Raw genomic sequence first — 21,705 nt, 5'->3', positions numbered from 1 at the left:
AGTCACAGTTATTATCATTATAAGTTTTTCCTCCTATCAGGTTACTCATTTGAAACTATCAGTTGATTATTTTCATTGGTCCAACTGACTTTAACATAGTGCTCTCCAAAATATAATGTTGATAAATAATGTTTTAAAAGCTTCTAACACAAAGTTCTCAGTGGAGAGTATTTGTAAAGTGATATTTCATAAACACAGAATCAAATACCTCTGCTTACAACCTGAAGAAAGTGGCTACTTTGCCTAGTTTCTTCTCAACCTATGCTACCATGAGACCTATAGGGACCCAATTTTCTCACCATTTTTCTGTATTTAAACTACTGTGAACTATAAAACTTCATTTATATTGGCACCACGATTCATTGGCCCTCACTTTGCATGAAGGCATCATTTCTGCATTCGGTCGGTCTGGCTCTTTTCTCAGTAGTCACTGCCAATTAACACAGCATGATTATTTTTATGCTAGAAAATCAAAATTAATTTATTAAATAAATTAAGAGGTTAAACTTCATCACATCTTACCATATCATTGAAAAAGAACCGTTTTAGCTTTATAACTTGAAAGGTAATTCAATATGACCTTTATCAAACAATAGACAAGATGTTTTTGCTCTGTCAATACCAGGAATGCCCATCTAGAGACTGCCAACGCTCTAATGCATAGCACAGTGACTAGAGTTAATAATATGGTGTTACATATTTGAAAGTTGCTAAGAGAGTAGATCTAAAAGAAAGAAAGACTACCAACACATTAAAAGTTAAACATTGTTAGCCCTGGTTGGTGTAGTTCAGTGGATTGAGCGCAGGCCTGCAAACCAAAGGGTCACGGTTCTATTCCCAGTCAGGGCACATGACTGGGTTGCAGGCCAGGTCCCTAGCAGGGGGCGCATGAGAGGCAACCATATATTGATGTTTCTCTCCCTCTCTCTCCTTCCCTTCCCCTCTCTCTAAAAAAAAGAATAATAAACTCTTAAGAAAAAAGAATTTTTTGGGGGGGCTAACAGAGTTTACAATTTTATTTTCACATTTCACAATACAAATGAAATTTTTTTTTTTGTCCCACTACTCCCCTCCAAAACTATTCTCTCTTTGATAGGAAGAGGGAGTGAGTCTTCCTTGTCACGCTGTTAGAAAACACCCAGAGTCACAGCACCACACTCTCCTGGTGAACTAGAACAAGTCACAGAAAACTGGTAGAAAGAGGCTCCCCTCTCTCCTTATCTGTCTGGCCGAGTCATTCCTGGCCGAGTGGGCACCATCATGGGATTCCTGGTCTCATCATTGGAGGCCCAGGCATCATGGGCATGTTCCCGCCCATAGGTGGCCTCATTCCAGGAGCAAGCCCCACCGGCATCATCCCAGGAGGAGGAGGGCCCATCATTGGCATCATGGGAGGGCCCCCCATATGGGGTGCTGGCATCAGTCCAGGGCAAGGAGGACCCGGGAGACTGGGGGGAGGTGGAATCATTGCCCCTGCAGGAGCGGGAGCAGAGAACGGAGTGGGAGGTATCTTTCCTTGCTGAAATGCTGCGGTTGTCTTGTTGATGAGGCTCTGTGCCTGCTCCTCCATCCACTTCTGGTAGTAGTCTTTCACGTTCTCTTTGTGCTTCCTGCTGCTGCAGTGAGTCTTGCTCACGGACAGAGAGTCATGGGTGAGGTATGTATCGCAGTAGTCACAATAAAACTTGGGCATGTTGTTCTGCAGGCCATTAGCCACTGGGTTCCCCCCAAAAAAAGAATTTATTAAAAAAAAGTTAAACATTGCCACATCAACTATCATTTGGTGCCACCTCAATTTTAAGCACAAAGCACTAACACTCAAAGTATGTGGTTATAATATGAACACCCCAGGTAAGCCAGATAAGCTTATATTTTATTACATTTTTTAGATCATTGTTGAAATGGAAACACATTATTACTACTAATAGGCCATCAATAACAGGTACATAGACTGCTGTAGTTTGAGGAAAAGCTCATATATACAAATCTTTAAAGAATTAGAACACAGAAAAGTGTGATGAGAAGGGCACCTACGTGAGAAAGTTCTGCACAGGTGTCAGGCCCAAACAGGACCGACGAAAGGGATGTCCCTGCAGAGCATCCGCTTGGCTCAGGGTCAGAACCTAAGCAGGCTGAGAGGATGGTTTAGTCAGAGTGTTGAATCCCAAGTGGGTTGAGGATGGGGGGCAGCCTAGCATGGGGTTTCAGAGCCCACATGGGGTAAGGAGACTATTCTTGTAAATGAATAGCCTAGTGTGGGGTTCTGGAGACCAGGCAGGCTAAACAGGGTACCGCTGTAGAGAGGTAGACTAGCATGGGATTTCAGGGCCGCACCTGCGCTGAGTGGGTGTCTGTGTAAAAAGGTGGTCCAGCACAGGTTGCTATAGCCAAAGCAGGTGTTCTACCTAATAACAAAGCACCTGATATTCCTGATAGCGACATAGCATGTGATATTCCTACACCTATGTAACTCAATCATGAGGAAGCATCAAATACACACAAACTGAGGGCCATTCTACAAAAGGACTGCCCTATATTCCTTAAATTTCAAAGATCTGAGGGTCCAAGACAGACAGAGAAACTACTCAGACTGAAGGAGACTCAGGAGACAGGAAATAATGGCATGGTGCGGCTCTGAACTGCAATCGTTTTGCTATAAAGTAGATTATAGGGCCTTGGAGAACCTTGACTGAAATCTGAGGATTAGACTCCAATATATCAATGTTAACTCCCTAATTTTGCTGTTCCGACTGGAGTTATGTAGAGGAACATCTCTGTTTGAGGAAACGCTCACTAAGATATTCAGGAGCGATGGGGGGAACCAGATCAGCAACTTCCTTTCAAATGGTTTGGGGGAGAAAAGGTCTTGGTACTTTACTTGCAACTTTTCTCAAAATTTGAGATGGTCTCATATTTAAAATGTAATGATATTAAGTTTTAAAAAGAGATGAAAAGTCATGTATAAAGTGTGACCAACTGTACAACGGTACAGGCTGCACAACTGTCAATGTCCCCAGATTGAGCACTTACCACGTGTCACATACTGGAGTACACAGTTTGTATACTTTATCTTAATAAACGTCACACCGGTCTTACAAAGTGGGTATTACGAGTTTCGTTTTTCAGATGAGGAATCGGAGGCTCACAGAGGCTAAGTGCCTTGCCCAGGTTCTCAACTAACCTATTGACCTGCTCAGAGAAAAGAGTGAAAAACATGCCCAGCATGTTAGCAGCAGTAGACCCTGGAGAGTGGGACCATGAATGACTTTTAGTTTTTCCTTTTGTAGTTTTCAGTATTTTCCAAAATATCCACCATGGCATATTGCTTTTGAAATTATGGGGAATAAAAAAAAAGAAATTCTGGGGAATAAAAAAGAGAAAGTTGTCATTTAAAAAGTGAACCATTTGTTGTGGAGCAATGTAAAAATATGCTGATTATTCAAAACCATATTGAACAACCCAAACTATTAATAGTGATACTATCTCTTAGAAGTGATATTATTGCTGGTTTTCATTCAAAAAATTTTGCTTCTCTGTAATTCATTAAGTTTCTATAATTCATTCATTTGTTCAACCAATATTACTGAGCATCTGCTATGATTTATTTTTATAAGAAAAATTCTTAAAGAAAAAATGTGCAGTATAAGTCCAAAGGTGCATACTGTATTCAAAAATCAGGAAGGAAGAATATATATGCATAGAAAAAGACTGGGCAAAAATATGTTAGTAGCAGTTATGTTTCAGTTGTGAATTAGAGGAAATTTCATCTTCTCCTAATACTTTTTCCTACACTTCCCCAGTTTTCAACAATATGCGTTGTTTATATAGTCTATTCATGGTTGGGTCTCCGGTGCTTAAAGAGTACCTGACACACACTAGGAGTTCAAGAAGATTTGTTGAGTGAAGAAATGCTTCTGAGTACAAATGCTCCCAAAATATAGCTTTTAAAAGCAGCACTGGCCTTTATTTATTTACTAGCTTATAGTAGTTGACAAACTTTTCATTCATCCTGCTCTGTTGTGTGGGAGAGGACCTAAGAGAAGGCCTAGCTGCCGTTTCCTAGGTGGTGGTGATGGGGAGAGAGATGTTACAGAAAGACAGGGTGAGCAGAAAGAGGGGACACACTATTGATGTTGCTTTATTGTATTTATTAAGATTTCTAGTCAAGCCCCGGAGAATTGCAGGTGACACATCACTGTCCTTGTGTCCATGGAGGGTAGACTTCGTGCTGTAATAGCTGGGTTCCTTGGGAGTGACATCTGAGGTTCACAAATGAATGGAGGGGTGGGATGAGGTTAGGATGGCTCAGCCACAGCTCCTATGTTGCTTGTAACTATGAATCTCATTTCTGTGGTGATATAAATTAACTTGGATCATAAACCCTAAGAGAGACTAGATAAAAGGCTAATGTGGGCTCACAAGTCCCTTAGCTGGTACATGAATCCAGCTGACTGTTCAGCATCCACATCGCCACTTGGCTGTCCAACCCTGTACTCACTTATAAGGAGGTCATATGCTATAAGGATATTGCCAAGTTTGAAGATTCTCAAACATCATATGAAGCAGTCCTTAAGGATATCCAGGGATTACAAGAAGAAACAAACATTGGAAGTCATCCTTGAATCCTCTCTTTCTCTTACGTGTATACATTGGAAAGTTCTGTTGGTTCTGCTCTCAGACTGTATCCACAACCTGACCACTGACCCTCTCTTACCTCATTTGGATTATTGACAGAGCCTCTTGACGACTCCCTGCTTCAACCCTTGCCCCCTAGTATATTTCCCACAAAGCACCCACAAGGATTCTTTGAAATCTAACTCAGAGTCTGTCTTTCCACAGAAATCTACAACGGCCATTGCCCTTGTGCCCCACAACTCTGTTATCCTTCTCATCTAATTTTCTACAGCTTTCCCCTTGCTCATTCCACTTTAGCCACCTCGACTTCCTTGCTGTTCATCAGACATGCCAGGCACACGTTTCCCTTGCTCTGTCTTCTGCAGGCAGTTGCCCTGCTCCCATCCAATGGCCCTCTCTCTTACCCCTGAAATCTCTTCTCAAATGTCACCTTACCAGAGAGACCACTCCTGACCATCAATGTCAAGTAGAAACCACCTACCTAGACACCATCCCCTTCATCTGGCTTTTTTCTTCATAGTAATCATCATCATCTGGGGCAGCTCTGCTCACCAAGCGTGTCCAACTTTCCCAAACGCATGGTATGAGTGCACTTCCTCACCTTTTGAAGTTGGGTGCAGCCATGTGACTTGCTTTGTCCTGTGACATGTGAGTAGAAGTGTCCTGTGTCACTTTCAGGCATGAGCTTTAAGAGCCAATATGCAATTGATTACTCTGTCTTCTCCCTCTGCCATCGAGATGAGCCATAAGCCAGACGGTCTGGGTCCCTGGGTGAAGCTGCACAGAGCACAGCCCCCAGCTGACCTGCAAGGAGCATGGAGCATCCGGGGAGAGATAGAAGATGTTGTCTTAAGCCACTGAGACATTGGGATGTTTATTGCTATAAACAACCTAGCCTACCCTGGCTGATATACCACATACTTATTTGTTTACTGTCTCCCCTGTGTCCATCTAGAATGTAATTTCTATGATGGTAGGACTCTGTTCACTGTTAATCTCTAGTGCCTAAAACAATGCCTGGTGCATGGTAGGTATTCAATAAATATCTGTTGGCTGACTGAATGATCACATCAACTGAATTAGAAAGATTTAACAATGGCAGGTGAATCTAATCTTGGACTCACCTACAAAAACATTCATTCTACCTGATCTGAATGTGAACAAAATGGTTCCTGATTCAAGATCAGAAGTGTGGCTGTTTATCTCAGCAGACACAGTGGGACAGCACACATCGCCTGTGGGTACGTAGCTAGTCACAGAAGCACATAAAGTAGCTGAAGTCACAACACAAATAGAGATCTGGCACACTGCTGAGGGGACTCAGTGACAACATAAATAAAAAGCATTAGCAGGGTTTGTGCGGATGCTGAATGCTGATGTGGTTTCCTTCCCCTGCGTGGACATTAGCATTGGTAATGAACTGAGCTTCACAGGCCTGGGATTTTATCTGTTCTTATCATAAATTGGTGGATGAGCCCCTCTCAGGACTTTTGCAAAAGCTGTGTGTGCTTTTGTGAGCTGCTTTCTTTTCATCTGCTTCCTCCTGGTCGTCCTGAATCTGTGTGGGGATAATGCATTTCCTGTATCATGTGGCACAGTACAAGGAAACTCATTGTACCCCTTCGGAGGAAGAGTACATCTGTAAGTAGTTTTTAAGAGTGTACTGAAGGATCTTGTTAGGGTGACTTATTCTCTCAGTTCCATTTGGTTGATGAAGTGGGTCACGTGACAGATGTGCATAATGAACTGCTTCAGTTGCTGCCAGTGGGAAGCTCAGCCTATAAAATGCAAAATTTCATGGACTCACTGAAGGCATAGCAAGCTGATCACATAAGAGAGAAGTCTCCCTCATTCTGAGTTGTCATTTCTTACTGCCACATACAATGTGCCAGTGTTGCTAGGCTTTTACTTTCTCCCAAAGTAATTGCCCTTCAAGTGTATTCCTCATTCAAACCGGAAAGGCAGTTTGTTTCTGCATACAATTCCCTAAGGAGCAAACATTCTTAAGATGTGCAAGTAATCATCCATTAAATGCACTTGCAAGGACTCTGTATGTTTTGTGTTTTAAAAAGGAAACATATTTACATCAGAGAGCAGGATTGCTGGGTTTTTGGTTGTTTGGTTTTGTTTTCTGCCTCTTCACCATCTCCTTTTATTTCACCCTTTTAAATAATTATTTTCTTTGTTCCATTTGCTTATTTTTTCCTCTTTAAACTTATTGGTAATTCTCCAATGGCTACAGCATAAGGAATATAATTTACCTCCCGTTTTCTGTGGGTGATGCAGAATAGTGATATCTAAGCCAAAAAACACAAGAGACAAACCTATTCCAGGAGTGGTCCAACTTGCAGCTCCCTCTGGATGCACCTGAGTCACTAAGGAACAGATAGTGAATGAAGAAATAAAAGACAACAATTCAGACCCTAGCCCTAAATACAATAATAGGGGAAATGATTAAAAAGGACACAAGTCAGTTCAATTCGTTTCTACCATGGAGTGTCCCGATGTGCTGAACACTCTGCTAGGCACGGCAGGGAGCTGAAGAGACAGAGCACATGGCCTTTGACTTGGAAAAAGTCAGTGAATACATGATGGTGGATGATCAGATATCTAAATGCTATAACAGCTGCACAGAAAATAGAGCTTTAGGTGGTCCCAGAGGAAAGATCTCAATGACAACTTAAATTGTCAGGCAAGGTTTTAGGCAGGCAGCAGGGTCTGAGCTAAACCTTGAAAGAGAGGTAGATTTTAGATGCTGTCAAAGAGCAAAATACTATTAAAGATGTCAGGAGTCATGGCATCTTCATCAAATTCAGCTGTTTTGGGCACCTCTCTTCATAACCACAAGTTCCCAAATAACCACACAAGTTAGCCACACAAATTATCTAAAGAACATTTAAAAAATCAGAAGTTAGCATTGGGTTGGCCAAAAAGTTCACGTGGTTTCATAAAATAAAAGGCACATTTTTCATTTTCAGCAGTAACTTTTTCATATGAATATTTTGGGTATGTCAGCTATCTCCCGCGTGGTATAATGTTGATTGGTCTCAATTGGTGTCTCGATTTGATTGGTGTCAACTTCAACTGGTCTACCTGACCGTGGAGCATCATCCAGGGAGAAATCTCCAGCACAAAACTTCACAGTCACAGCACCTTCTCCACACACTGCACAAATCTTTTTTTTTGCATTTCAGTTGCATTTTACCTTTCTTGAAATAATAAAGCATAATTTGCTGAAAATGTCACTTATTTTCTCCCACCTTCAATATTAAAATGGCTATATGAAAATTCATCAATCTTGATCAGTTTTTTTTAAATGCATGCTGATATTACAGCGGTCACAATACAATCCAACAAAATTGTTCTGAATGAAGTTAAAGACAACTAAGAGCGATCAGAGCCTAATAGAGCTCTATCCTACGGGAAAAAACAAATGAAATTTTTGGCCAACTCAGTGTAAGGCAATTAATCACAACATAAAGTACTAAGCCTTCGTAGCCATAAGCTTTAACTGATCATGAAGACAGGAGGGTTGTTTCTCTTGTACACCCGTGAGTGTCATGGATTAAAAGTGCTGCTGAAAACTTAAGAAAATAGAAAATATAATCTGGGAAATGAAAGCTCAATCTTCTAGTAGCAAAACAGCTTATGAAACATCTTTTGGAGCCTTTAAAATATGTCAGATTTGGCTTCAGCGAGTGTAGTGAATTTTCCTTTGTAGACAGAAAGCTGGCATCAGGGCACGGTTGAGAGCCCCCGGCAACTCGGCAACCTCCTTCTGTCTCCGCTGCTGGCCGGCAGCCTCTGGTGAAAACCCCTGGCTCTTCTCCTGGCAAGAGTTGGCAGCAACTGCTGAGTTCACACAGAGACCAGAGTGACTTGTTCTCAGGGTCAGCAACAGTGGAGGTGAGAGGCAGCTCAAGGCCAAGAGTTTGCCTTCCTGACCCTTCTGGAAAAATGTAGCACTGTTGAATTTATTTCTAATTATAATACTTTGCTGTGGTTTTCCTGGCCATGAGACATGCCCTTTCGACCATTTGCTTTCAAAAGACCTTTGTTAGATTTGATCTGGTTGTTTCAAGTCAAGAGCCATGTGCTCTGTCTCTTCAGCTCCCTGCATGGTGCCTTAGCATAATGCTCACCACATCTGGGTGCTCGTGGTAGAAGTGAATTGCAGTGACTTAGAGTCTTTTTCATCAAAATAGCTACCCCACGAAATTTATTACCCCAAATGCCTCTTATTCCTATTTCACAAAAATTAGTAATATGGTTTCTAAGGTCTTGAGCCCAGAACTATTAGTCCTCTTGTTTATGAAGGGTTGAAAGGAAAAATTAGAGCTTATGAAAAATAGAAAGAAACCCTTTTGGACCATCTCCCTTATTCCGAATGCCATTCGGAATATTTAAATTTTAAATATTTAAATGTGGGAGTACATGCACATGGTACGTGTGTGTGCCTGTGCACAACACACATTCTCACACATCACCTATTTTACTGAAAATATCGTGATAGAAATCTTTATTATTTTTCTTTAAGTCACAGTTGTAGTCCTTTCCTCATGGGCACCTGAGAGGTATATGTTTGCACGTAGCTGAACATATAGCTAAGTGGTCTGCCTAGAACCTAAAATTAGAATGAGTTAATGGTTCTACTGGGAAAGATTCTTTCCCTCAATGTTTTCATCCCCAAACTCTGCTACCCCTGATTCCTGCAGGGACTGGAGTCACGGTAGATACTACTCAAAAGTAATAACTGCTGAGAAGCTCTGTGTCTGGAAAATCAGCATGCGAAAGGCGGTTGGCCCCAGAAACCGAGGACTCTTGGCTACAGCAGTGGCATGTTAAACCTCACAACAGTAAAAGGAATCTGTGTTTCCTGTATTTTAAAATGTCTATTGTTTCAGCCTCAGCTTTCGTGAAATTGAGAGAAATGAATGAAAGATTTTTCTCTTAGAGTCTTTACATAAAGTATTATTATTGTTATTCCTTAAAAGACAATGAAAATAGATGCTGAAATATAGATACCTTCTTAAAATGACTTGGAATAATTATATTTGTTAAACTGGGCAGCCCTGATATTATATGCTATATAAATCAACTTTCAGTATTCTTTAATGATTCTGCAATTCTTTTTTCCAGAACTTGCAAGCTTGACTTGTGCTCACCTTGCTGTAGAATGCTTTTAAATGGCATTTCATCAAAAAGCAGAGGAAAATGATAAATTATAGATGCCAAATCACATAGTAGTGATTTAAGTAGCAATAAGGTAGGGATGTAAGCAATAAAATAAAAATTTTTCCAATCAACCTCTGCATTAGGAACAAAAAAACCTGTCAGCATAATTAAAGAGAGACATGTCAACATTGTTAATATGTTATTTTGAGGGCTTTAAAAAAACCACCTTGAAATCATAAAGCGAGATACTGGGTGGAGAGTATTATGCTAAGTGAAAGAAGCCAGTCAGAGAAAGACAAATACCATATGATTTCAGTTATATGGAGAATCTAATGAACAAAATAAACAAAAAAGGCAAAAATACTGGGAATATTTGTCAGTTTAAGTGAAAAAGTTCTGTATTTATGAGCGGGTATGAAGTAACTTCACTATAAGTATACTCTGGAAATATAGAAATCAAGAAAGAAAAGAAAAGAACTTGGTCTCACTCTCTTAAGTCACTGGGGGTCAGGGAAACAGGGTGGTTAAGGGCACACCTGGGTCCAACTTTAACTTTTGGGGGCTTCAGTTTCCTCAGCTCTAGAACAGGGAAGATAGTGAGTCCTAGCCCATGAGGTTCTGTGAGAATTACAAATAAAGCATTTAAAATAGAATCTAACAGAGGAAGCACCAAATAAATATTGGTTATATGATGTCCTATCATTCCTCTGCCCCAGGTCCCTGGTGGCTTCCCTTCTCACTCTGAGTGAAAACCGGAGTCCTGGCCATGTTCTAAGGGCCCACACAGCCCCTGTGTTCTCTCTGACCGCAGATCTCGGAATTTCTTCTCCCTCTCCCGGCACACTGGCCTCCTGGCTATTCCTCAGACACACCAGGTACCTTCCCATCTCAGGATGTGTATCCCTTGCCTTGAAAACTGTCCCTCAGAGTGTGCTCACAGCTGGCTGTCACTTCCTTCAGGTCTTCACTTCAAAAGCACCTTATCAGTGACACTTATCCTGGACTATTACCTAACATTTCAATACCTCATCTCCACTGACATTTCATAGTGTCCTTTCCTGGATTTTTCCCTCCTCAGCACTAACTACTTCCTCCCATGCTACATATCTCACTAATTTATCTTGTTTATTTTCTACATCTGCCACCAGAATAGAACCTCCAAGAAAGCAGGGACTTTTGTTTTAGTCACTGTTGCCTAGACCGTCTGTCACAACACTAGCTGTCAATATATATTTAGAGGCTGAATGAATGGATAATTTTCCTTCATTAAAAATAATAATACTTATATCCTACACATACATTTCTTCATCCCAAAGTTTAGTGAAATATAATTTTTGCCACATAAATTTTTCTTGGTTGCCCTGGTGATGGTGAACCATAGATACAGCAATAAGCACTCTTTAAAAGCCTAGCAGCTCTGTAGCGAAAGCGAAAGGACAAGGTTAGGCCACCCTGGCCATGACGCAGCTGCTTCTTCTAAGTCTTCATCAGGTCATCTGCAGGAAGAAGTAATGCTGCGTCCCAGACCCCCCTACTTCCTCCTCAGCTATGGTTAAACCAGGGACAACTTTCCACCCTGTCCTTTCAGTAGCTGCAAAGGAGTGCAAAAGCTTCTTAAGTAACCATGGCTCATAATTTCCAAAATTTGAACGTATGCAAAGGCAGAGTACATAGAATGCTAAACGTAATTACTGGGGAAAAATTTCTCCATCCAACTCTCTCTCTCTCTCTCTCTCTCTCTCTCTCTCTCTCTCCCCCCCTCCCCCTCCACCCCTGCACCCCCACCAAAGGGATGGTATTTCTACACATGGACATGTTTAGAGGGGCAGAGACAAGATGAAAAATAAAATTTCCTGAATGCTTACTGTGCTCCAGGCGTTACACTAGGGGCTTCACACACCCTATGTAATTCATTTCTCGCAGTGATCCTACACTGATAACATTACTATATGCGATCTCTAGATGCGGAACCGAGGTGAAACCAGGGCTCAGAGAAGTGACCTGCCCAAGGCCACCTGACTAATAACTGGCAGAGCAAGGCATGGAGCATTTATCAGGAACCTGAGAACCACTTTCATCTTCTCTTTGCCCCTGTAAGGAGTCTCCTAAGCATTACACCAATTCGTGTGTCTTGACCAACAACTTCCGAATTAGACAATTATGTTCAAGATGGATTTCCACAACAGCTTAAAGCTGTTGGCTTAGAGCTACTGGGGACTCAGCAGCTTCCCCTCCTCTCATCAATGAGGTGAGGACATGCACACCAGGGAGGGGCTGACATCAGAGGAAGAGCAATGTCTGGCCCTGTCCGTGTCCCTCTCATCGGTAACCAGATGTGATCTTTCCCTCCCCTAACAGTCATAGCTCCTCACTACTTCTTTGATGCACTTGTACCATTCTGCTTTGTTTGATGAAAATGAATATATTCATCTTATTTGAAACCCCTTGAAGGCACAACTGTCCTTTCTACCTGATTCCGGGTAGGATTCCTCTGAAAGAGTTAACACCCCTTGCATCTAACCACCAGGCAATGTTAGAGTGGAAAAAGATCACCCTGTCCAACTTTCTAATGCTATTAATAGGGAGACCACAGAATCAAGACCAGAACCCTGTGTTTGTTAGTTCCTTAGTTTTTCATTATACCACACTACCTCCATTGTCTTTGAGCAGAGGTATGACATATGTCTAATGCGTTGTAAGAAAAAAGTCACCTGGTAAAAGTTGTGTGGGCAACACAGGGGCCTGCAAAGACTGTAGGTAAGGATAGGATAGCAATAGTTCAGAAAATAAGTAGCAATCATTTTAACTAGGTAGATGGCAGCAGAAATGGGAAAAAAGGGGGCCAAGTTCAAGAAACATTATGATAAAGGACTTACTAGGACTCATAACTGATTCAGGAGGATGCATTTATGGGATGACAAAAGGAAAGTCAAAGCTAAAGAAAGAGCAAGTGTGGTACAGTTGTTAAGCCAAATCTGATTTCAAATCCTAGATCCTGTGTGTTTGTTGTATGAGCCTCCATTCATTCAATAAATATGTACTGAACATCAGCATGGGCCAGGCATTGTTCTAGGCCCTTGGGCTATACCAGAGAGGGAAATTGACAAAGATTCTGGAGCTCACAGTCTAGCTATGTCTTAAACTTGCTAAGCCTCAGTTTCCTCATACATAAAATGAATACAAGAGTATCCATTCATAGAGTTGTTGTGAGGATTAAGTACTCAACAAATATTAGAGAACACAATGCCCAAGTCTGGGTCTCGGTAACTATGATAAAAAAATGACATTAACGGAAACTGTGAAGTTGTAAGAAGATGGTCTTGAGGCAAGACTTAATGTTGGCATATTGAATTATTAGCCCTTTACCATCCAAAATTCCTAATAACATATGTAATTGAGGATTGTTATAGAGTTGGATCTGTATGTTTACCTTAGGGAACAGTGGTTTGGATTTGCCTATGTGCCCTGATGTCCTTTAAATAAGGAAATTGAGACTATAGCCAAAACCCTCAGATGTTTTAGTTTGACCTGTCCTAGGTAAGAGTGAGAGGCTTCTGTGGAAGGACGCTCATCCTGTTCTGCTGGATCTGGGCTCTGTCGTGAAGTGCAAGGGCCCCGGGGGAACTGGGAATGAGGTCGCACACAAATACTTATCCCTGTAGGATTTTCCACTTGCTTTCTGATTTACCAGTCCTCTCTGCAGGACTGTGAACAGGATAAAATTGGGCCTTAAATGCAATATGAATGAAAAGAATTATGGATAATAACAATAATAATACTAATAATAAGAACAGCTATAATTAAATATTCACTAGATGGTAGGCATTCCATTGTATTTTACACAATACATTTAATTTAATCCTCTGACAACCCTATACTTTACTCTTATTAACCCATTTTACATATGAGAACACTGAAGCTCAGACAGATTAAGTAAATTGTCCAAGGTCAGGTACTATAAAATGGTACCTCTGTACATTAAGTCCAAGCAATTTGACTACAGATTCAAATTTTCATCACTATGCCACTGGTCCTTAACATAAGAATCACTAGGGAACATTCAAAAAATATTCATGCCTGGGTTCCGCCCCCAGAGACTCTGATTTAATTGGTCTGGGTTGGGGCCCAGGCAGGGATGCTTTTTAAAAGCATCCAGGTGGTTCTACAACAGCCAGGTTGAAAACCCCAATATATAACACAGTCTCTGACTAAGAACACTACCCAAGGTCAGCTGCTAGGAAAAGGTAGAGCTGGGATCTGAATTCAAATCAGTATGGATCCAGAGTTTTGTTCTACCAACACCATTCCCTTAACCACAACTTCTACCATTTCCACTCTAGTATCATGTTACATATGAAGTAGTTTCACAACTTACACAACATATTCAAAGACATAGAAACAGAAATGTTCTTCAGTCAGCATAGCATATGAAAACTGTTGCTTTCAAGAAATATTTCTTCTTAAATTCTCCTCTTCCTCCTAGGATTGTCCTCTGAAAAGTATTCTAAGTATAATGGTACAACATCCAGTTTTTCTATGAGCTTATAATTGAAGTGGTTCTTTGGGGCAAACAAAAAAATCGTTTTATCTAAAGTTTTAATTGAGACCAATTCAGTACCCTGGGAATCAGTTCCAACGTTTGGCTCAGGTTTCTGGCACTGAGCACTGGGCCCTGGCCTCAAGCCTGCACCACGTCACCTTACAGCTGCACCTCAGGGCTGCCCGCCAAGAAGCTGGTCCCGTGGCAGCACTATCCTACGGCTTCACACCAGAACATTAAGCCTGAATACCCAGCCTGGCTGAAAGCAACGCACATGACTGCAACTCACAAGAGACAAACAACTTACAGGAGTCACCTCGTGTTTCATGGTAGCAGGCTCTGACATTTCTGGGAGAAAAGAGGACTAATTTCCATTAGCTTGTGTAGGAGCAGAAAAGGGTGTTTTTCAGAGTTTAATTTACAGCCAGAAAGTTGTGAATTGATATAACCATCACATAAAAGGGAAATCCTTTCCATTTGTAGACAAGTTTGTAGCAGCTCTTTCAAAAAGGGAGAAGACCAGAAACCAGCTACCCTGGTTTAGGGGCAAGAGAGATCAGAGTCTGCAATCTGGTCTTCCCACTAACCAGCTGGGTTTGGGCATATAACTGAATCTCATCGTGCCTCAGTTTACTCATATAGAAAATAAGGTTTGGGTTTATTAAGTGACTTTAAACCTTGGTCTTAAAATTATATTATATGTGTGAATATATATTTATAGTTTTTCTAATTTGGTATAACCACTTGAAACACATCCTTTTACTACAGAAACTTTGAATTTCTGAAAGTCTGAGGTTGACATTAAAGGTGGAACTTAAGAACAAGGAATTACAGAATTTACCTGTAAGAGGCTATTTTGATAATGTACTCCAACTTCCTCATTTTATCTTCTTCCTTTTGTCTTCTCTCTCTTTTCTTCCTTTTTTCAACAGATATTTTCTGAGTTCTGGTATGCACCAGACACTGAGCTAAGCGCTGGGGACCAAGACTGTGAGTCCTAGCCTTGAAGAACTTCCAGGACAGTAGAGATAGACCAGTGAACAGGTGGTTAAAATACAGTGGAGTAGGTGCTACAGTAGAGGTGACCATAGGGAGCAATGGAAAACAGAGGCCAGTCTCAGGGTGGGTAGGGGTGGGCGTCAGGGAAGCGTTCCTGGAGAAATGACATCTGAGCTGAGGCCAGGAAAGGAGGCTACCTTTGTAGGCAGAAAACAGCGTGTGTCTTTGAATATATTACACAGGGAACTCTGGAATGGTGGGAGGATTGCCGAAGGGTATGCAACTGGCCAGTGGCAGAGGGGGTGGTGGGATTGGAGCTCCAAAATGATAGGTTTGGTTGAATGTCAATGACATAAATGAATAGTTTTTGTTTTGTTTTTTGGCACAGGTGAAGCATCACAGTTCCTGCTTTTGCTGCCACCAATTTAAGACCCAGGGCTCTCTTCTGGGGCTCTTTAGGCTTAAGATCTCCCCTCAGGCTCCAGTGCCTTCAGCAGTGGCTCATCAGCACAGCACAAGCACATCTTAAGTCCATCATCTGAGAAGCACCACCACTGATCTACTACGGATGAGGATCTTCCAGCTCATGAGTGATGAGGATGGATAAAGAACCTGGCTCTGACTGGTTAGGAGACAAGTTTTGGTTAGTGACGGCTCAGTTACAGGACAGTTATAAGTCATGATGATTGTCTTCAAATATTTGAAGGATCAGAAGAAGGGCTTAGATTCATTCTGTGTGGGCTGGAGGGGAAGAAAAAGAACGGAATGAATGTATAGGTACAGATAAGCATATCTTCCCCAACTAGGAAGGACTGGAGGGTGGTTGCATTGGTAAGTAGTGTCACTACCCCAAAAGTATTTAAACCAGAGCAGAATGACCACTTCACTGCGATGTTACAAAGGGGAGTCACGCCTCTAATAAGATGTGGATCATAGTGGCCTAATCAAATCTTTCGAGCTCAGGACTTCTGCGATTCTGTATTTTGACAGTTGGCCTGGGCCAACTGAGTTCTAACTGCAGTTCTAATTTCTTATCTATTCTTCACAAAGTATTTACTTTCATTTCTAGTTAATGAGCATTTGCAAGCACACTGTTTTTACATTTCTAAGCAGAGATATACTTATTGTATTGTATTTATCACAATATCATTTGAGAAGACAAGTTAGTGAGGGATTTTTTTCCACATAAAACATTAATATATTCACCACAAGGTGCTGAAACCACCATATTTACACGATAACATGGGCAGTTCGGTATGTGCACTAGGTGCCCACTCGACACCCACGTAGTTAGCCTGGTGCGTGCGTGCTGCCCTACTTGAGGTCCAATTTGTCCGTGTACTTACATGCTGTTTGCTAGGATCTATCCTCTTACAGACCCAAAAGAAATTTTATAAACTTCCTTCCCTTTCTTTGACTTTGGATTTTATTGTGGAAACTGTGCTGCTGTTCCATTACTCTAAGTACGGAGCAAAAGAAGGGAGAGTAAAGAAAGTAAAATTGAAGATATTACTGGCAGTTCTGACAGGCAGACTTTAGATTTTAACCCCCAGGTCATTTTGAGAGATCAGTGGTAAAGATGATTTATATTGTTTTTTAAGGCAGACCACTCTGTTGTCAATATAGTGAAATAAAACATATAATTTGCTTTTACCTGCTTTATATGCTTGGTGCATGTAATGTGTTATAAATTTATAAAATATATTAAATTATATTAAGTGAACAATATAAAATATATTAACTAATATTGTTTTATATTAGTATTTAGATAATATAGTACCTGAGGTCTAAACTATGTATTTTTATTCTTTTTTTAAAAGATGTTTTATTTATTTTTAGAGAGGGGAAGGGAAAGAGAAAGAGAAGGAGAGAAACATCAATGTGTGGTTGTCTCTCGAGCACCCCCTACTGGGGACCTGGCCTGCAACCCAGGCATGTGCCCTGACTGGGGATCGAACCGGCGACCCTTTGGTTCGCAGGCCAGCACTCAATCTACTAAGCCACGCCAGCCAGTGCTAAAATGCATTTTTTAAAAACAACATAATAGCTTTTTCAAAAGGGGAAAAAGAATGCAAGCCCATTTTCAAAGTGTTCAAAATCAAACAACATTAAAAGGACCAGTCCAAATGAGCTGCCTCTTCCCTAAAAGCCAGAGAACAGAAATTCTTTTAACATATTATGCAAAGGAACTTGTCCTGTACTAGCTCCCATAGTCGACCTTAGAGAGAAACTTATGTTCAACTACACATAAAGGAAGAAATAGTGCAGGCCAGGCGGATCAGTTGTTTGGAGCATCGTCCCAACATACCAAGGTTGCAGTTTCGATCCCCAGGCAGAGCACACACAAGAAATAACCAATGAATACATAAATAAGTGGAGCAACAAATTGCTGTTTCTCTCTCTCTCTCTCTCCAATAAATAAAATAAATTTTAAAGAAGGAGATGGAGAGGGAGGAGATAGAGGAGAAGGAGGAGGAGAGTTCCTTGGCTGCTGGTGTGACAGTTCATTGTGCACAGAGAGGAATGCTGGGAGTGGCTCAGCCAGTCCGCAACACTGTGTGTGAAGTTACTGGGAACAGCCTCCGGGGCAGCTGTTTACTGAGCATAGGATGAAAAAATCGTTTCTCTCAAGGTGACCCTGTGTAGGGCTTCTCCTCAGAGTCATCACTGTAAGACCTCTCGTACAAATGTACAATTTTAGCTTTGTGACGTACTGATATGGTAGCACATTGAAAAGGGTGCCACTAAAAAGGCCAGCAGAACTAGCGAGTGCAGCAGCAAGAAGCTATGTATTGGCTGATAGACTGCATTTTCCCCCTTCCAGTTGTTTTTCATAAAATAAAAATGTTTTTGCTAATCATATTTTTACCAAAATGGCAAAAACAAGAGGATTCCAGGCAAAATCCCTTGAAATCACTGCAGGGACAAAGCCAGAGCCCAGGGGGGGCACTGGCAGAAGAGGGCAGTGGGCCATTCTGAGAGGAAGACAAGGACAACTGGGAGCAGAGGACGGGACAAAGTCTGCAAAGGAGCAGATGACAGAAGATTCTGCAGCTGCTCAGTGCAGCTGCTCTAATAGTCGCCTCTGCTTCAAAGGAAACACAAATGTGTTTAGAAATGAAAGACGTGGGGGGACAGGAAAAAAATGTCCCTTCCATTCCTAACCAACTGAAATATAATCTTCACAAAGCTCATCCTGTTCTCATGAGATGGTTATTTTTAGGATTCAAATATAGGCAAAATACTAACCAGCAAACCCTATGTGCTGCTCAGCTGTAAGCGCAATGGATGCTGAGAGCACTTAAATTTCTATGGACAACTTGTAGATGGAGCCTTGGACATTAGAAATGGTAGCAATTTAGTAATATGTATGATAGTTTATGGCCTTGCCTGCCTGTTTTTGAACTCATAAAATGCTTTGTCACATGTAACCTTCATTTGTATATGCTTTAGGCCACATAATGGTTTTAAGTCATTATTTTTTTTAAACTCAGTACAAACAAAGGTAGTTTATTTCTCTACCCCGAAATGATGTCCTAGGACTCTGAACCCTACTGAACTCTGTACTATCCCAAGGATTGGCTCTGGTTGACTTGAAATCTTATCCTGAGGAAATCAACACATGGTTGGGGAGGGCGAGGACAGGGGCAGGCCGACTCCATCCACCCCCATGTTTTCTTCAGGATCCACGGGCAGCCGAGGCAGTACTGTTTTGACCTCCCGATAGGGGCAGCATTTATGATCAGAATGAGGTGTTCTTCAAAAATGTCAGGGACTGAGAGAAGTCACTAAAGACAGGGAAGAGAATTGACAGTAACTGCATAGTTACTGGGCTGTTCTACAGATTAAAAAATATATAGGCTCATAAAGATTAAGTAATTTATCTAAAGTCACACAGGAGGGTCAGAAGTCAAATACAGGTCTGTGATAATCCAAAACTTCTTCCTACTACACAATACACCATGGAGGTCTCATAATTCTACAGACCTCTTTCTTCTTAGGGTTTATGATATGCTGACTAAGAATGCTTATTCCACTGATTCAAAAAGCCGAAGCCCATGCTCAGGCTACAGATGCCTTTGTAGGGCAGCGGCACTCTCCTGAGACTCCAGTCAGGCACGTAGAACCACTCCATTTGCTCCAAGGGCTCCAGCCAGGCTTGAGTCTAGGCCTAGGCCCAGGCCTATGGAGGCCTAGGGCCAACAGTTGCATGGTCTCCCAGCTCAATTAGGCATGACACACTTCTGGAAGGGACGGTGGTCCATGAGGCATGTTGTCCGAATAGCCCTAATGATAACATGCTACTAAATGCAAAGCACTTAGTTCTGTTGAGATGTGTTCTTATGAGCACATTTAGAGACTTGAGATAACTTCAGTGAGCAATTCAACTAACAGAATAATAATGCTGACCTCTAGTATGAAGCCATATTCATCATCTCATCCCACTCTGTCTGATCCTAAAATGCTAGTGTATCCTATTACTCTCCAACTCCGTCCCTTTCAGAGAGGGTGTCTCTTCAGTGTCTCACATGCTTCCCTCATTCTTCTCCCCAAACCCCAGCTGCTACTGAATCTTCTGTCTAAAATGCCTTCACTTCTCCAGCCAGCAAATCCCACCCCATCTTCCAAGGCCCTTCTCAAAATACACCTTTTCTCCACTGAGTGAGCCTTCATCACTCCAGTCAGCAGGGTCCTCTAAAATCCTAAATAGCCATAAAGTATCTCCAGCTTCATTTTCAGATGTGACTATGTTCACCTTGGAACTTGACTGTGAGTGCTCTGTAAGCTCTCATGATCTCATCTTTGCAACCCCCCGCCCCCAGTTGCTAAACTAAGCATCTTGAAGGCAGAAGCTCTGCTGACACACTAAAATGATGGGCAAAGGGAGAGCACCCCAGCAGTGGTCCCTAACCCAACCTATTCTTTTCTTTTCTTCCTCTCCTTTTTTACTTTGGGTTTAAACCAGATACGAGCAGAGGAACACTGTCCTTTGACACTCACCTAAATTGGCTCAACTCCCATTCCTTTGTGCAATGGGAGCCCTATATTCCTTCCTAACTGGGGACTCTGGACAGGGATGGGGTGATTTACAATGTCTTTTCTTAGTCATCTCTGGCTCCAAGTTCTGGCTTCGGTAGGCTTAGTGGATGGAACGAACATACTGCTATCCCTGAGCCCGACTCCAGACGTAGAACTCACTTCTTTTTCTGCATCAGTAACATGGGCTGAAGCAGGAGTGATGCCTGCCTTGGAGAAACACCACAAGTGAGGCATGTATGTCCTTGACCTTCACCTGTTAATGCCTCATTGGGGGTACTATTTGCTTTTGAGGATTTAGAAGAAAAACACTTTGTATTAACTCTCTGTTGCATAGAGTAGAATACTAGAAATTTATTTAGAATTTTCTTTGCCATTTTCTAAATGACTACTATATTACTTGTGCCATAATAAATAAATGAATGAAAGTGGCTTTATTATTTTTCATGTATAGCAGTCCAGTAATTGCTAATCAAACATACACAGGCTTTTGAAGTCAATCATAATTTTACCTCAAATAGTTATACTTTGTTTTCTGTTTCTTTGGTCCAAATGGTATGTTTCTTGTTGGGAGGGGCAATGTAAATAGTGAGTGGCTACAGACTATGGCATCAGATTGTGAATTCAAACTCTATCCCACTGCTTACCGGTTATGTGACTCTGAACAAGCCACTTAACCTCTCAGTATCAAGTGGGGATAAGAATAGTACCTGGCTCATATGGATTAACTAATGATGTGTAAAGTATTTTAGCAGCATTAACACATAGTGAACACTATAGGGGCTAGTTATTTACTCACAATGAATAGTCGAAGGCCAAAGACACACATGCTTCACTTTTGTTTTTTTTTCCTAAGCAGACATAATTTTTTATTTCGTATCAGATAGTTAATGCTACATATGCATTGTAACGGGCTGAACTGTGTCCCCTCAAATTTGTATGTTGAAGCCCTAACCTTCAAGACCTCAGAATATAACTGTATTTGGAGGTAGGGCCTTTAAAGAGGTAATTGAACTAAAATGAGATCATTAATCCAAAACGACTAGTGTCCTTATAAGAAGAGGAGATAAGGAGACAACAGCATAGAAAAAGGGATAATCATGTGAGGACAGAGAGAGAAGGCAGTCACCTGCAAGCCAAGGAGAGAGCCCTCAGAAGAAACCAAACCTGCTTACAACTTGATCTTGGCCTTCCAGCCTCCAGAATTGTGAGGAGATAATCTTCTGTTGTTTACGCCACACAGTGCGTGGTGTTTTGTTACGGCAGCCCTAACAAACTAGTACATGCATCAAAATTAAATTTCTGTAAAAATATTAAAT

General features: G+C 41.4%; 1 protein-coding gene across 1 annotated transcript; it reads right to left on the bottom strand.

The window, feature by feature from the left end:
* Positions 1–1,258: 1,258 nt before the first annotated feature.
* On the bottom strand, positions 1,259–1,726 carry LOC112297332 (U1 small nuclear ribonucleoprotein C-like). The gene has a single exon (XM_045189034.2). It carries the CDS (start codon positions 1,691–1,693, stop codon positions 1,259–1,261), a length of 435 nt encoding a protein of 144 aa, XP_045044969.2. The 5' UTR covers positions 1,694–1,726.
* Positions 1,727–21,705: the final 19,979 nt, after the last annotated feature.

The sequence above is a fragment of the Desmodus rotundus genome, chromosome 11 (genome assembly GCF_022682495.2).
Source record: "Desmodus rotundus isolate HL8 chromosome 11, HLdesRot8A.1, whole genome shotgun sequence".
Lineage (NCBI taxonomy): Eukaryota > Metazoa > Chordata > Mammalia > Chiroptera > Phyllostomidae > Desmodus > Desmodus rotundus.
The sequence above is the reverse complement of the archived record's forward strand: the minus strand, read 5'-3'. Positions and strand labels throughout refer to the sequence as shown.